The sequence below is a fragment of the Hyaena hyaena genome, unplaced genomic scaffold (genome assembly GCF_003009895.1).
Source record: "Hyaena hyaena isolate Hyena2069 unplaced genomic scaffold, ASM300989v1 scaffold_2062, whole genome shotgun sequence".
Classification (NCBI taxonomy): Eukaryota; Metazoa; Chordata; class Mammalia; order Carnivora; family Hyaenidae; genus Hyaena; species Hyaena hyaena.
This window is the reverse complement of record NW_024082687.1, coordinates 84251-98922: the sequence shown is the minus strand read 5'-3', so window position 1 is coordinate 98922 and position 14672 is coordinate 84251. Positions and strand designations below refer to the sequence as shown.

Genomic DNA, 14672 nt, shown 5'->3' with positions numbered 1-14672 from the left:
GCTGAATTCAGTTCCACATGGCTGTTGTACTGAGGTTGTTGTTTCCTTCTTGCATGTGATTTGTTACTCACTCTCATCTCCTTGAGACTGTCTACATGACTTGTCCCATGGTCCCTCCGTCTTCAAAGCCAATGGAGAATCTCCTTGACAGCAAATCCCTTCTGGTTTCACATCTCTTTCACCAGAAAGAACCCCGTCCCTTTTAAGGGATGGCTGGATAAGGACAGCCCAACCAAAGATGTTTCTAAAAGTCATCTGTGCCATATACATTGCTTAATCACTCAGGTGAAATCCTACCATATTCATACTCTAAGGGAAGGTATTATAATTTGGCAAGGATCACTGGAAGTCATTTTGGAATTATGCCTATCACAAGCATCAAGTCATAGATTCAAAAAGTGCTGTAACTCAAAGCAGAATACAGAGAAAACCTTATCTAGGTGTATTTTGTAAAAACTGCTAAAAATGAAGAAAAAGATAAAAAACATAAAAGTAGTTGGAAAAAAAACTTATAGGGAGCAACAGTTAGATTGGCTCGACAGAAACAACATGAAGATAATGGAATGATATCTCCAAAATGCTGGAGGAAGTGACTGCCAATCTAAAATTCTATATCCAGTGAAAATAGCCTTCAAAAATGGAAGTAGGGATGCCTGGGTGTCTTAATCAGTTAAGCATCTGACTCGATGTTGGCTCAGATCATGATCTCAGGGTTCATGGGATCAATTCCTGTGTTGGGCTCTGTGCTGGCAGCGTGGAGCCTGCTTGGGATTCTCTCTTTCCCTCTTTCTCTGACCGTCCTCTATTCATGCTCTCTCTCTTTCAAAATAAATAAATAATTGTTCTAAAATGTAAGTAAAAGCTGTTTTTAGATGGTTCAAAAGTTAGGAAATCTGCCACCAACTCCAAAGGAAATATTAATGATCTTCCAGGAAAAGTCAAATGATCCCAAATAAAAGCTTGGAGCTATAAGATGGAATGAAATGTGAGGAGGTTTAATATATGAGTAGATCTGAATGCCCATTGATTGTATAAAACAAAAATAGTAATGTCATGTCATGTGGGATATATGTGTGTTAATTAAAATACACAACAGTAGTTGAGGAAGGAATATAAATGGAGTGAATATAAATTCTCTAATTTGCATTATAATTTAATAAATTGAAGATACATGTTATAAGTCCTAGAATAACTCCTTTTTGAAAACCAGTAAAAGAATGTATAATAAACAAGTCAGCAAAGGAGGAGGTTTAATGATACAAATTACCTAATAAGTATAAAACCAAACAAGAGAAAATGTAACAAAATACGCAAGAGAAATAGAAAGCAAATATTGATATAGTAAAGTTCAAATATATGAATAATTATGTTAAGTGTAAATGAACCAAACATTAATTACAGGACGAAGAATATTAAACTGTTTAAAAAACAAAATATAACTATGTGCTGTTTATAAAAGACGCAAGTTAAATGTGCATATGTAGGAAGATTGGAAGTAAAAGGGTGGAAGAAGTATACAAAGGCAACACCATCCAAAAGACAACGGATGGAGATATATTAATAACAGACAAATTTGAAGGTTTTTTTCTAGGAAAGAGTACAGCCACCCCCTTTTCAGGGCTCCCCTTATTAGGGGTCTTTCCACAGCCACCTGGGATCCTGTTTAGTGGCAGTTTTATCTGAAGCCACCCTCAACAAACAGACCTACCTGAGATGTATCTTGCTTTCCTCGTCAAATGTCAATGCTACTGAGGATTTGAACCAAGCTGATATACTGTATGTATAAAATACCAGTAGCCAGATCGCATGGTGACAGGATCCCTGTGTTGCCTAAATCCAGAAATTGACTTAATTTGGAAATCTCAGGCTCTAAAGTCAGTAAAGAAATGCTCAAAGTTGACTTTAAGGTAGGAATATTTACTAGACATAGAGATATTTTGTTATGTCCTTTTTATGCACACAGAAAAATTGATGATAATCCTGGGCCATAAAATAAGTCTCAAAAGCTTGAAACAATTACAGTTATACTAGCTGTTTGTTTGCCTTTTTTCACTTCATAGTGAAATGAAGGTAGAAAACAATAATGAGAAAACTGGAAAGTCTCCCTAAAATATGTAGTATACTTTAAAACAAATTTTTATGTTTTATTTATTTCAGAGAGAGAGACACACAGCGTGAGCAGGGGAGGGTCAGAGAGAGAAGGAGACACAGAATCTGAAGCAGCTCCAGGCTCTGAGCTGGCTGTTAGCACAGAGCACGATGTGGGGCTCGAACCCATGAACCGTGAGATTATGTCCTGAGCTGAAGTCGGATGCTTAACCAGCTGAGCCACCCAGGCGCCCCTTCTGCCCATTTCTTAACAAGATTATTTGTTTTTTAGTGTGTGTGTTGAGTTTGATACATTCTTTCTATATTTTCGATACCTCCACATCCTTGTTATAACTTGGTATTGTCACTTTTTAATTTTTTTAAATAATTCATTTTTGAGAGAGAGAGAGAGCGCGCGCACAAGGGAGTGGGAGGGGCAGAGAGAGAGGGAGAGATAATCCCAAGCAGGCTCCATGCTGCCAGTGCAAAGGCTGACCCAGGGCTCAATACCATCGAACCATGAGATCGTGACCTGAGCCAAAACCAAGAGTTGGACACTTAACCTGTCGAGCCCTCCAGGTGCCCCCCATGAATTGCACTCTTAAGTATTTCCCCGGATGATCTGAAAACTATCAAATGCAAAATGTATTTTTGGGAGTATAGAAGGTGTGGAAACTTCAACTGTGTGTGATCTGAAACAATCAAACTGTTGATTGTTGACTGGTGATGAGTGAGAGAGACAAATATTGAGGACAGGAGGCTTCACATTTTATTTTCTATATTTCTGTGTTGTGTAGATTTTTCTTTCTTTTCTTTTTACACAGGAGCATATTTTATTTTGTAAGTAAATACAAAACAATAAAACAGTTCTTCAAATAATATAGATCATGTGGAGCCGATTTTACCAGGCATAGTTAACTGCTTTCTCCTTTGCAGTTTTTCACTGTATTCTGTGTTTAAAAATGTCATAAGTAGTAGTAGTTATCACCCTATATTTGTCTTTCTTCCCTATTAGACTGTGAGTTTCTTGAATGGTGGCAGGGATTGCTGACTTATTTATGTTTCTTTTCCCAGTATTTAAGAAAGTACCTGTTAGGGGCACCTGAGTGGCTCAGTCAGTTAAGCATCTGACTTCAGCTCAGGTCATGATCTTATTGTTCATGGGTTCAAGCCCTGCGTCGGGCTCTGTGCTGACAGCTCAGAGCCTGGAGCCTGCTTCAGATTCTGTGTCTTCCTCTCTCTCTGCCCCTCCCCCTCACATTCTGTCTCTCTCTCAAAAATAAGCATTTAAAAAATGTAAAAAAAATATAAAGTACCTGTTTTATACATGCTCAGTAATATTTGTTAGGTGAAATAATGAAGAAATGAATATATATATATAAGTATATATAAGTATATATATATATATATATATATATATATATATATATATATATACTTGCTTTAGAGTGGTTTCCTGGGGGAGCAATCCAATATAAAGGGAGAAGAGTATTTGATTAAGAATTCGTGTCAGTTAGGGGTGACTCAGTGGTTAAGTGCCCAATTCTCGGTTTTGCCTTAAGTCACAATCTCACTTAAGTCACAATCTCACGGTTCATGAGATCAAGCCCTGCCTTGGGCTCTGTGCTGATAGTGTGGAGCTTGCTTGGGATTCCCTCTCTCCCTCTTTCTCTGCTCCCCCCACCACCCACCACATCTCTCATGCTCTCAAAATAAATAAACTTAAAAAAAAAAAAGAATTGAGCACTAAACCAGGGGTTTGAAAAATTGTACTTTGAAGGACCAAATAGTAAATATTGTAGACTTTATAGGCCACATATGGTCTTGGCCTCATATTTTTTGTTTTTTTTTTTACAACCTTTTATTCATTCATTCATTCATTCATTTTTGAGAGAGGGAGAGAGAGAGAAAGAATGGGCAGGGGAGAGGGGGAGATAATCTTTTTTTTAATAATTTATTTTTATTTTTTAATAGTTTATTATCAAGTTGGTGTCCATATAACACTCAGTGCTCATCCCCACAAGTGCCCTCCTCCGTACCCATCACCCCTCTTCAGAGGGGGAGAGAGTCTAAACCAGGGCCCACACTCAGCACAGAACCTGACATGGAGCTTGATTCCATGACCCTGGTATCATGACCTGAGCTGAAATCAAGAGTCGGATGCTCAAGTGACTGACCCACCCAGGAGCCCCTCTAATCCTTTAAAACTATAAAATCCATTCTTAGCTTGTGGCCCATACAAAAATAGGCATTGACCATAATTTGCCAGCCTCTGTCTTAGATAATAGCTGTAGGTAGGAGTTTGGGAAACAAGAGACCATAGAGAACATAAATGTAACTGAGATACCAGCAGAAGCCTCACCATTCTCTGCCCCTTGCCTACACCCATAAAATATCAATAAATTTGACTTCAGCTCCTCATTTCGTAGCCTGTTATTTTGGAACCCTCCCCAAGTCAGCAGCATATGCAGTTAGATCTCTAGCTATGGCCTCTGAATCTATGATTGGTGTCATCCCACATCAACATGAAATTCAGTTCCTTCCTCAGTTTACACCACACACACACATGCACATAACACTGAAAATAATCACTGTGCATTTGGTGACCTTAAGAGGTTATTGTGAAGGGTCACATCAAGCATCATACACCTTCTCAGTAGTTGGATGTCTTACTCCCTCTTTTCCCACCGGACAAATTAATTCTTTTAAAGGTATTATGCAAATGAAGTGGTTTTTTTATTAATCTTTCTGAAATCGTGACACTCAAGTAGTCGCCAACTCTAAGCAGGTGTATCAAGGTACTTTTACCAACAGACAGATTTTATCCCCAACAATAACCTTTAAAGTAATGATGATGATAATAATACTATGGGACAGAGTTCTAAGTACTTTAGTCTTTATATTAAACCCATTAAGTATTATTATTATCTTCATTTTACAAAACAGGAAACCAGAGTAACTGAGAGTTTAAGTAACTTGCTCACAATCACACATAATCAGTGGGGAAAAAAAGTTATAAGAAGTCAGGTGAGCGTGATCAATAGTGTCACAAGAGAAGAGGGCCCACAGGATGAGACCCGAAAAGCAATTCTTTAATGTGATTGTAACGTTAAAGTTACTGAATTTGGGGGGCGCCTGGGTGGCTCAGTCAGTTAAGCATCTAACTTCAGCTGAGGTCATGATCTCACCATTCGCGAGTTCCAGCCCCACATGGGGCTCCGTGCTGATAGCTCAGAGCCTGGAGCCTGCTTTGAATTCTGTGTCTCCCTCTCTCTCTGCCCTTCCCTCATTTGCACTCTGCCTCTCTCTCCCTCTCAAAATTAAGTAAACATTAAAAAAAACTTTAATTAGTTAATTTTTAAAGAACCACTAAAGTTAAATAGTATGTTAGAAGCAAGATTACAAAGCATAAAAAAAGAGTATGTAGTGAGAAAATGGAAGTGATGGTTATAGACCACTTATGCTTAGCTTTTCAGAATTTTTCCTTTGTTTAAGCCTCTGAGTTGAGATAATTAAATCTATTCTTTCCTATAGTTACATCTGGTATATTCCTACAGCCTCATAAAAGTTGTTTATATCGTTACTAACTCTCTCTTCTCACTGTCAAATGTCCCAGGATGTGGTGCTGCAGGTTGCCCCACCTACAGGGCAGACTCCAGAATCTGCTGAGGGGAGGAGTCACGTGCTCGGCCTTCCGACAGCCCGACTTTAGAATCTTATTTCCGTTAGCCATCCATTGGCACCATACAGCCTCCAAGTCTCTGAATTGTGCTTGGCAGCAACACGAGGATCATTTTGGTAAGATGTGTGGAGACAGATACTTTATTTTTTTAAGTTTTTATTTTCATTCCAGTTAGTTAACATATAGTGTAATATTAGTTTCAGGTGTAGAATTGATTCAACACTTCCATACAACACCTGGTGCTCATGACAATAAGTGCACTCCTTAATCCCCATCACCTGTTCAACCCAACACACACACACACACACACACACACACACACACAATTTTTCCCCTAACAACCAGTGCTCTCTAAACTTACTACTACATATAACAAGAACCCACAATAAATCAGTTTGTTCCCTATAGTTAAGTCTGTTTCTGGGGTTGACTCTTTTTTTTTTCCCTTTGTTTGTTTTGTTTCTTAAATTGCACATATGAGTGAAATCATATGCTATTTGTCTTTCTCTGACTGACTTATATTGCTTAGAATAATATACACGCTAGCTCCATCCATGTTGTTGCAAACGGCAAGATTTCATTCTTTTTGATTGCTGAATGGCATTCCATTGATAAAGCCCACAGAAATGAAATTCAACATCTTAACCATGTTTGAGTGTACAGTTCAAGTGTTAACTATATTCACATTGTGTGATATCAGATACTTCTTATGTGGACTGCAAATATTTTCCATGCAATTGTGAGGATCTCTAGCCACTTATTTCCAAGATTATCTTACAGGTTTCAAGAAAGACAAGAATAATAAACAGCAGCAGTAAAATCTCATCCCAGCAAAAGAGAAGGGAACATTGCTCCACTCCATCCCACTCTGTCTCCCTCTCTCATATAAGGGGAAAAAAAAAAGAAAAGAAAGCCTCAGTATATAGGCAAGAAGGTTTCAAAGGCATAGACTGGGGATGATACATCCAGGTAAGGTATTAGGTAGCACAAGTGAAAAAAAGCTTTACCCCTGTGTACTAGTTTCCTAACACTGCTATAACAAATTACCATAAACTAGTTGGCTTAAAATAATAGAAATTTGGGGCGCCTGGGTGACTCAGTCAATTGAGCATTTGACTTGGCTAAGGTCATGATCTCACGGTTCATGAGTTTGAGCCTCTCATCAGGCTCTGTGGTGAGAGTGCAGAGACTTGGGATTCTCTGTCTCTGTGCTCCTCTCCCCACTTGTGCTTTCTCTCTCTCTCAAAATAAATAAATTTTTTAAAAAGGTAAAAAACAACAACAAAAAGAAACAAATTTATTTTTTTCATAGTTCTGGAAGATAGAAGCCTGAAATCAAGGCAGGCAGGGATATGTTTCCTCCAAAGGCTCTAAGAAAGAACTCTTTCTTGCCTCTTCAACATTCTGGTAGTTGCTGACAATCCCTGGTGTTCCTTGACTTGTGGCAACATCACTCCCCTCTCTGCCTCTGTCATCATATGGCTTCTTGCCCGTGTCTCCTCCGTGTCTTCAAATACCTCTCCTTATAAAGGTACCCGTTGTTGAATTTAGGGTCCATCCTAGTACAGTATGACCTCATCATATCTTGATCATCTTCAAAGACCCTATTTCCAAATAAAGTCTCATTCACAGGTACTAGAGATTAGGACTTCAACATCTTTTGGGGGAATACTGTTCAACCTATAACCCTGAAAAGGGAGAAAAACAATTGTGAAGGCTACACTCCAAAGACATAGGCCCACTGTTCTCTCCACACACTAAGACTTCATCCAAATATTAGATAATGCCCTTCTCCTCCATACATTATACATTATAACCTTCCAGTGAACCTCCAGTTAGAAGAACAGTGGATTACAGCTGGGAGAACTGCAGCAGATAGACTGTGAGGTGCAGCACAAAGAGAAGGCCAAAGGCCAAGAGGGAAGACAAAAACAAGGTCACTAGAGGAATATAATGTCTTTGGTACCCATAGAGACAAGAAACATCAGACCTAGCCCATGTCTTGGCCAGATTGGTGTAAATACTTACCTTAAAGTCCTGTTTACGTCAGTAGCTAGTGCTTTATACAACACTTATGCCTTTCAACAACAACAAGATTACAAAGCATGCTAAAAGGCAACAAATAAGAATTTGAAGAGACAAAGCAGCATTAGAACTAGACTCACATGTGACACGGGTATGGAAATTGTCAGTCAGGAAATGAATGGTTAATATGTTAAGGACTCTAATGGAGAAGGGAGACAAAATGAAAGACGAGATGGGTAATGTCAGCAGAGTGATGAAAAATATAAGAAAGAATTTTCAAAATCAAAATCACAGTAACAAAATTGAAGAATGACATTTATACGTTCATCAGTAGACTTGACATATTCAAAGATATCACTAAATGTAAAAAAAAAAAAAAAAAAAAAGTCCGTAGAAATTACCCAGACTGAAATACAAGAGAGAGGGAGAGGGGTGCCTGGGTAGCTTAGTCGATTAAGCGTCCGACTTTGGCTTAGGTTGTGATCTCGCAGTTCGTGGGTTCGAGCCCCGCGTCGGGCTCTGTGCTGACTGCCGGCTCAGAGCCTGGAGCCTGTTTCAGTCTGTGACTCCCTCTCTCTCTGACCCTCCCCTGCTCACGCTGTCTCTCTCTCTCTCTCCTAGAAATAAATAAAAAACATTAAAAAAAAAAAGAGAGAGAGAGGGAGTGGAAGGGAGAGAGAATAAACAAAAACACATACAGTATTCAGACACTGTGGGACAATATTAAGGGATGGAGAAAGAAGCACCATGCAAATAATAATCAAACAAGGAGTAGCTATATTTCAGACCAAGCAGTGTACAGAACAAGGAAGATTATTAGGGGTAAAAAGGTACATGACATAGTGATAAAGGGATCAGTTCTTTAAGAGAACGTGTAACCATTCTAAAAATGCAGAACCTAACAAGAGACCATCAAAGTACATAAAGCAAACACTGACAGAGATAAAATTAGAAATAAGCAAATCCACAATTGTCCTTGGAAATGTTAAAACCTCCTTCTCCGTTATTGATAGATTAAGCAGGCAGAAAATCAGTAAGGATATAAATACCCTGAATAGCACTATCAACCAACTTGACCTAATGACATTTATAGAATGATCCATCCAGCAAAAGTAAAGTACACATTGTGCTGAAATTTAAATGAAACATCCACCAAGACAGACCACATTCTGGGCCATAAAAAAAGCTCAACCAATTTAAAAGAATCTAAAAACATAGAGTATGTTATATACTCTGACCATAATGGAATCAACTAGAAATCAATAACAAAAACACAGAAAAGTCTCCAATATTTGGAAATTAAGCTATATTCCAAAAAATATATAGGTATAAAGCCTCAAAGTTAAAAAAGATTTTGAACTAAAGGAAAATGAACATAGGGCCTATCAAAATTTATGGTAAGCAGCTAAAGCAGTGGTTGGAGGGAAATATGTAGCCATAAATGTATATATTAGAAAAGAATAAAGGTCAAAATCAATAACCTGTACTTCTACATTAGGAAATTAGATGAAGAAGAGCAAATTAAACCTAAAGCAAACAAAAGGAAGGAAATAGCAAAAAATTAGAGCAGAAATTCATGATACAGAAAATGGGAGGAAGAAACCAAGAATGTCAAGAAATCCAAAGCTGTTTATTTGAAAATATCAATAAAATGGATAAGCCTCTAGCCAGATTTGCAAGAAAAGAAGGGAAGAGATATTACCAATGTAAAGAATTTTTATCACTGATCCTACAGATACTAAAAGGACAATAAGAGGAATACCAGAAACAACTTTATGCCCATAGATTTGATAATTTAGATGAAATGGACCAGTTCCTACAAATATACCACTATGGAGTGAATTGTTCCCTCCCACCAAAATTCACCTTGAAGCCCTAATTCCCCATATTACCGTATTAGAGATAGGGTCTTTAAGGAGGTGATTAAATGACATGATGAGGGCAGAGCCCTGAACCAAATGAACTGGTGCCCGTATAAAAGAGGAAGAGTAAATATTTTCCAGTGATATCTCCCTACCTGCCCTCCAACCCCCTTTCTCTCATAAGGACATAGTAAGAAGGTAGCCATCTGCAAACCAGAAAGAGAGCTCTCAGCAGGAACCAAATTGTCTGGTGCCTTTATCTTGGACTTCTAGCCTCCAGAACTGTTAGAAAATAAACTTCCATTGTGTAAGCCAACCAGTCTATGCATTTTGTTGTGGTGGCCTGAGCAAACTAAGACACAAAATACCAAAACTTACTCAAGAAAAACTATATAACTTGAATAGTCCCAAATCTATTAAAGAAATAGTAGTAAAAAAAAAACAAAAAACAAAAAACAGAACACAAAACTTTGAAACAAGAAAACACCTGGCCAAGATGGTTTCACTCATGAATTCGACCAAACATTTCAGAAAGAAATGCCACCAATTTTATATATTCTCTTCCAGAAAATAGAATAAAGGACACTTCCAAACTTACTTTTTGAGAGCGTCATTATCCTAATACCAAATTTAGACAAAGACAATAAAAGAAAGGAAAACTATAGATGAGTATTCATGAACGTAAATATAAAAATCATGCCAGAATATCAACAAATTGAATCCAATGATATATAAAAAAGATCAAGGCCAGCTAGGATTCATCCCAGGAATACAAGTCTCTTTCAGCATTAAAAAAAAAAATCAATGTAATCCACCACATGCATAGACTAAGAAGCACCATATAATCATCTCATTAGGTTCAGACAAACAGTTTAACAAAACTCAATACCCATTTATTGTAAGAAGCTAAACAAATTGGGAATAGAAAGGAATTTTCTTAACCTAATAAAGGATATGTATGAAAAACATACAATGAGCCTCATACTTAATGTCAAGAGATTGAATTCCTTCCGCCTAAGATCAGGACTAAGAGAAGGATCTCCTTTTCTCACCACTTGTATTCAACATTGTTTTTGGAAATCCTAACTAGTGCAATAAAGAAGAAAAATAAAGACATGCATATTAGAAAGGAAGAAATAAAACCTATTTTGCAAATTATATATCTATGTAAAAACACCCAAAGGATCTACAAAAATTTCATGAAAGTAAGTTTAATAAGGTTGCATGATACAAGGCTAATATACAGAAGTCATTTGCTTTCCTATAACAACTAACAGCTGCGATTTGAAATTAAGAAATCAATACCATTTATAATAGCACCAAAAAAGCTAAGTACTTAGGTTAAGTAGTTCAATATTTTAGAGTCTGTATGCAGAAAACTGCAAAACACTGATGGAAGAAATGAAAGAACTAAATCACTCAATATTGTTGAAATGAGAATTCTCAACATGATCTATAGATTTGATGTAATCCCACTCAAGCTTTTTTTGTAGATATCAACAAACTGATTATAAAATGTATGTGGAAAGGAAAGGTACCAGACTGATGAATGCAATTCAAAAAAAAACAACCTCAAACTACCTAACTTTAGGACTTACTATAAAGCTACAATAATCAAGACAGTGTGGTGTTGGCAAAAGGATAGACCCACAGATTAGTGGAATGAGATAATGAGATGGAGAGCCCAGAAATAGACCCAAACAAATACAGTAAACTGATTTTTGACAAAAATGCAAATTCAATTCTTTGAAGATATTTTTTTCAAAAAGTGGTGCTGGAACAATTAGATATCCATATGCAAAAAAACAAAACCAAATCAAAATGCTGACACATCATAATCGGTGTAACTATTAACTCAAAGTTGATTATGGGTCTAAATATAAAATGCGAAACTATAAAAGTTGTGTAAGAAAACAGGACAAAGCATTACCTTTAATTAATCAAAGAGTTCTTAGATACAACTTTATTTTTTTCCTTAAATAGTTTATTGTCAAGTTGGTTTCCATATAACACCCAGTGCTCATCCCCACAAGTGCCCCTCTCAGTGCCCCTCCCCCCTCCCCCCCACCCCATCAGCCCTCAGTTTGTTCTCAGCATTCAAGAGTCTCTCATGGTTTGCCTCCCTCCCTCTCCTCAACTATTTTTCCCCTTCTCCTACCCCATGGTCCTCCTTTAAGTTCCTCCTAATCCACCTATACATGCAAACATATCATATCTGTCCTTCTCTGCCTGACTTATTTCGCTCAGCAGTATAACTGATTAAGGGGACAATGATAAACTGGACTCTATCAAAATTCAAGACATTTTTTTCTCTGGCAGACACTGTTAAGAGAATGAAAAGAAAAGCCACATACTTGGAGAAAATTTTTGCAAACCACATATCTGAGTAAAGATGTGCATGCCAAATATATAAGACCTGTTAGAACTTAATAAGAAAACAACGCACTTTTTAAAAGGGTGGGAAGATCTTGGGGCACCTGGATGGCTCAGTCGGTTAGGCATCTGACTTCAGCTCAGGTCATGATCTCACAGCTTGTGGGTTTGAGCCCTGTGTAGAGCTCTATGCTGACAGCTCAGGGCCTGGAGCCTGCTTTGGATTTTGTTGTCTCCCTCTCTCTCTGCCCCTCCCCACTCACAGTCAGTCTCTGTCTCTCTGTCTCTCTCTCTCTCAAAAATAAACATTAAAAAAAATTAAACAATAAAAGGGTGGGAAGATCTGAACAGGCATTTCATTACAAAGGATGTAAGTATGGCAGATAAGCATGTGAAAAGATGCTCAACATCATTTTCTTTAGGTAAATGCAAATTAAAGTGAAAAGGAGATACCATATACACCTATTGGAATAACTAAACCCTCCCAAAAAAACTGATAGTACTAAATGATGGCAACGATGCAGAGCAACAGAAACTCCTATACATTGCTGGTGATTATACAGAAATGGTACATCCGCTCTGGAAGACAGTTTGGCAGTTTCTTCTAAAATTAAACAGACTTGCTGGCAGTTGCACTCTGGGTATCTACCCATCTGATTTATAAACCCCACACATGATTAACAGCTTTATTCATAATAAGTGGGAAGCTACCCAGATATCCTTCAAAAGGTTGATTAAAAACTGTAGTACATCCATACAATGGAATACTATTCAACAATAAAAAGGAATGAGCTCTTCACACAATTAATGAGCTATTAATTCACACAACAGTGTGAATCTTAAATGCATTTTGCTACATGAAAGAAGCCTAACCATTACAAGCTACATACGTATGATTTCATTCATATGACATTCTGTTAAAGGCAAAACCATAGGGACAGAAAACAAATCAGGGGTTTGGGAGGTTGTAGTGTAACACAGGATTTTTTTAGGATATTAGAAACAATCTGTACGGCAATGTAGTAGCAATAACTACATTTGAAAAAAAAAAACCTATAGAACTTTATAGCAAAAAGTGAAACTATACTAATTTAAATGTATACAAATTTTAGAAAATCAACCAGGAGGTCAGATCTGAAGATGGAATACAGCCTGTGATAAATGAAACCAGCTGTATTACAAGTATGTAACTATTGAAGGGAATGGATGGGAAGGTGCTGGCCTACATAATGTTGGAAAACAGTGTTTTGACTGGAAACTGTAAGGCTAAAGACAAAAGGAGCTATACATAAGCACTGTACTCTAGTTTTTAAAGTTGTTTCTTTTTTCTTTTAATAAAGTTTATTCATAAAATGTATTGCATTTAATAGCCACAATTGTAGGCTAGATGGGATTATTATAAGTTTTATTTTTGCAGAGATTGAGGTATTTTGGCCATTTGCTCAAACAAATAGCAAACTCTAAACCTCAGTGACGTTTCTCTTTCTTTTTTTTTTAATAGTTTATTGTCAAGTTGGTTTCCATATAACACCCTGTGCTCATCTCCACAAGTGCCCTCCTCCATGCCCATCACCCCCCTTCCCCTCCCCTCTACCCCCACCAAGTTGTTTCTTATATGAAAACAGATTTACAGTTCCAAAACTGCTGTATATGTACTGGGATGAAACACACAAGAGCATGGCAGATGGTGGGAGCTAGGTTCCTCAGCATCAGAGAGTGTGGTTACAAATAAGCACAGGGGAAATGCTAGAATGAATCGTGGGGTTCTGGATTAAAGTTGGAGACATCAATATGAACTTATGTCTGGCTGAATATAGATACAGCTGGATGCATACAGGAATAATTATAGATATGGTTTTTCACGAGGACAGTATATCTCCAAGCTCTGTCCATTGCGAGAGCCTGAAGCAGTGACACCTCAGTAGCAGTGAGTGCATTCAGTGACCAGATCTAATACTATTCTCCAGAGAAAGGAACCAAGCCTTCTGGGAGAAATGACTTCTTCTAGGGCTGGGTCAGGGAAAATACAAGATAAGCCTGGAGAATCTTGACGTGCCAGAAGGTAAGGAAGTGCTAAAAAAAAAAAAAAAAATGAGACAATGTTAAAGGGACACAAGAGCCGACTAAAAGAGTTGCCAGTGGCCGAAGCTGGAACAATTCGAGCAAGAAAATAAATAATATATATTGGATTCTGACCCAAAATAAAAAATAAGTGTCCATGGGTCCATGTTGATATAAGCAAATGATTGAAAACAAATGGGGAACGTAGAGACAAATCTCCTGCACAGGAGAATTCCAAATAATTTACGTCAGTATTTCCCCTCTTCCCACTATGGAGGTGGATCTTAACTCCCCAGTCCTAGCATGTAGGCTGCCTTTAGTGACTTGCTGCCAAAGAATAGAATATGGAAGGAGAGAGAATAACTGTAAGTAGGGAAACCTGGCAAGCTCTACCTTGGCCAGGTATTAAAGGATAACATCATTAGTAATAAGTCCTATTACTAGCATGTCCCATTGATATGATGTGCTGAAAGGGGCACTTCACTTGTGTAGCCATTCTCCCAAAAACCTATATTATAGGCTATACTATAACCCCACTGTAACCATGAGAAAATCATCATACAAACCCAAATGGGGGAACA

The 14672-nt window shown here is 37.6% G+C and overlaps 1 protein-coding gene across 3 annotated transcripts in view; it reads left to right on the top strand.

Moving 5' to 3' along the window:
- The window catches only part of TMLHE (trimethyllysine hydroxylase, epsilon), a 91615-nt gene that overhangs the window by 10974 nt on the left and 65969 nt on the right, over positions 1 to 14672 (top strand). For 2 of the 3 annotated variants that reach the window (XM_039225341.1, XM_039225338.1), the window contains exon 2: positions 5705 to 5886. In XM_039225341.1, coding sequence (XP_039081272.1) covers positions 5706 to 5886 — 181 coding nt within the window. In that variant the 5' untranslated portion in view covers position 5705. Of the gene's footprint in view, positions 1 to 5704; positions 5887 to 13142; positions 13213 to 14672 lie in introns of those variants that run through there. The other variant, XM_039225340.1, reaches the window with a different exon arrangement.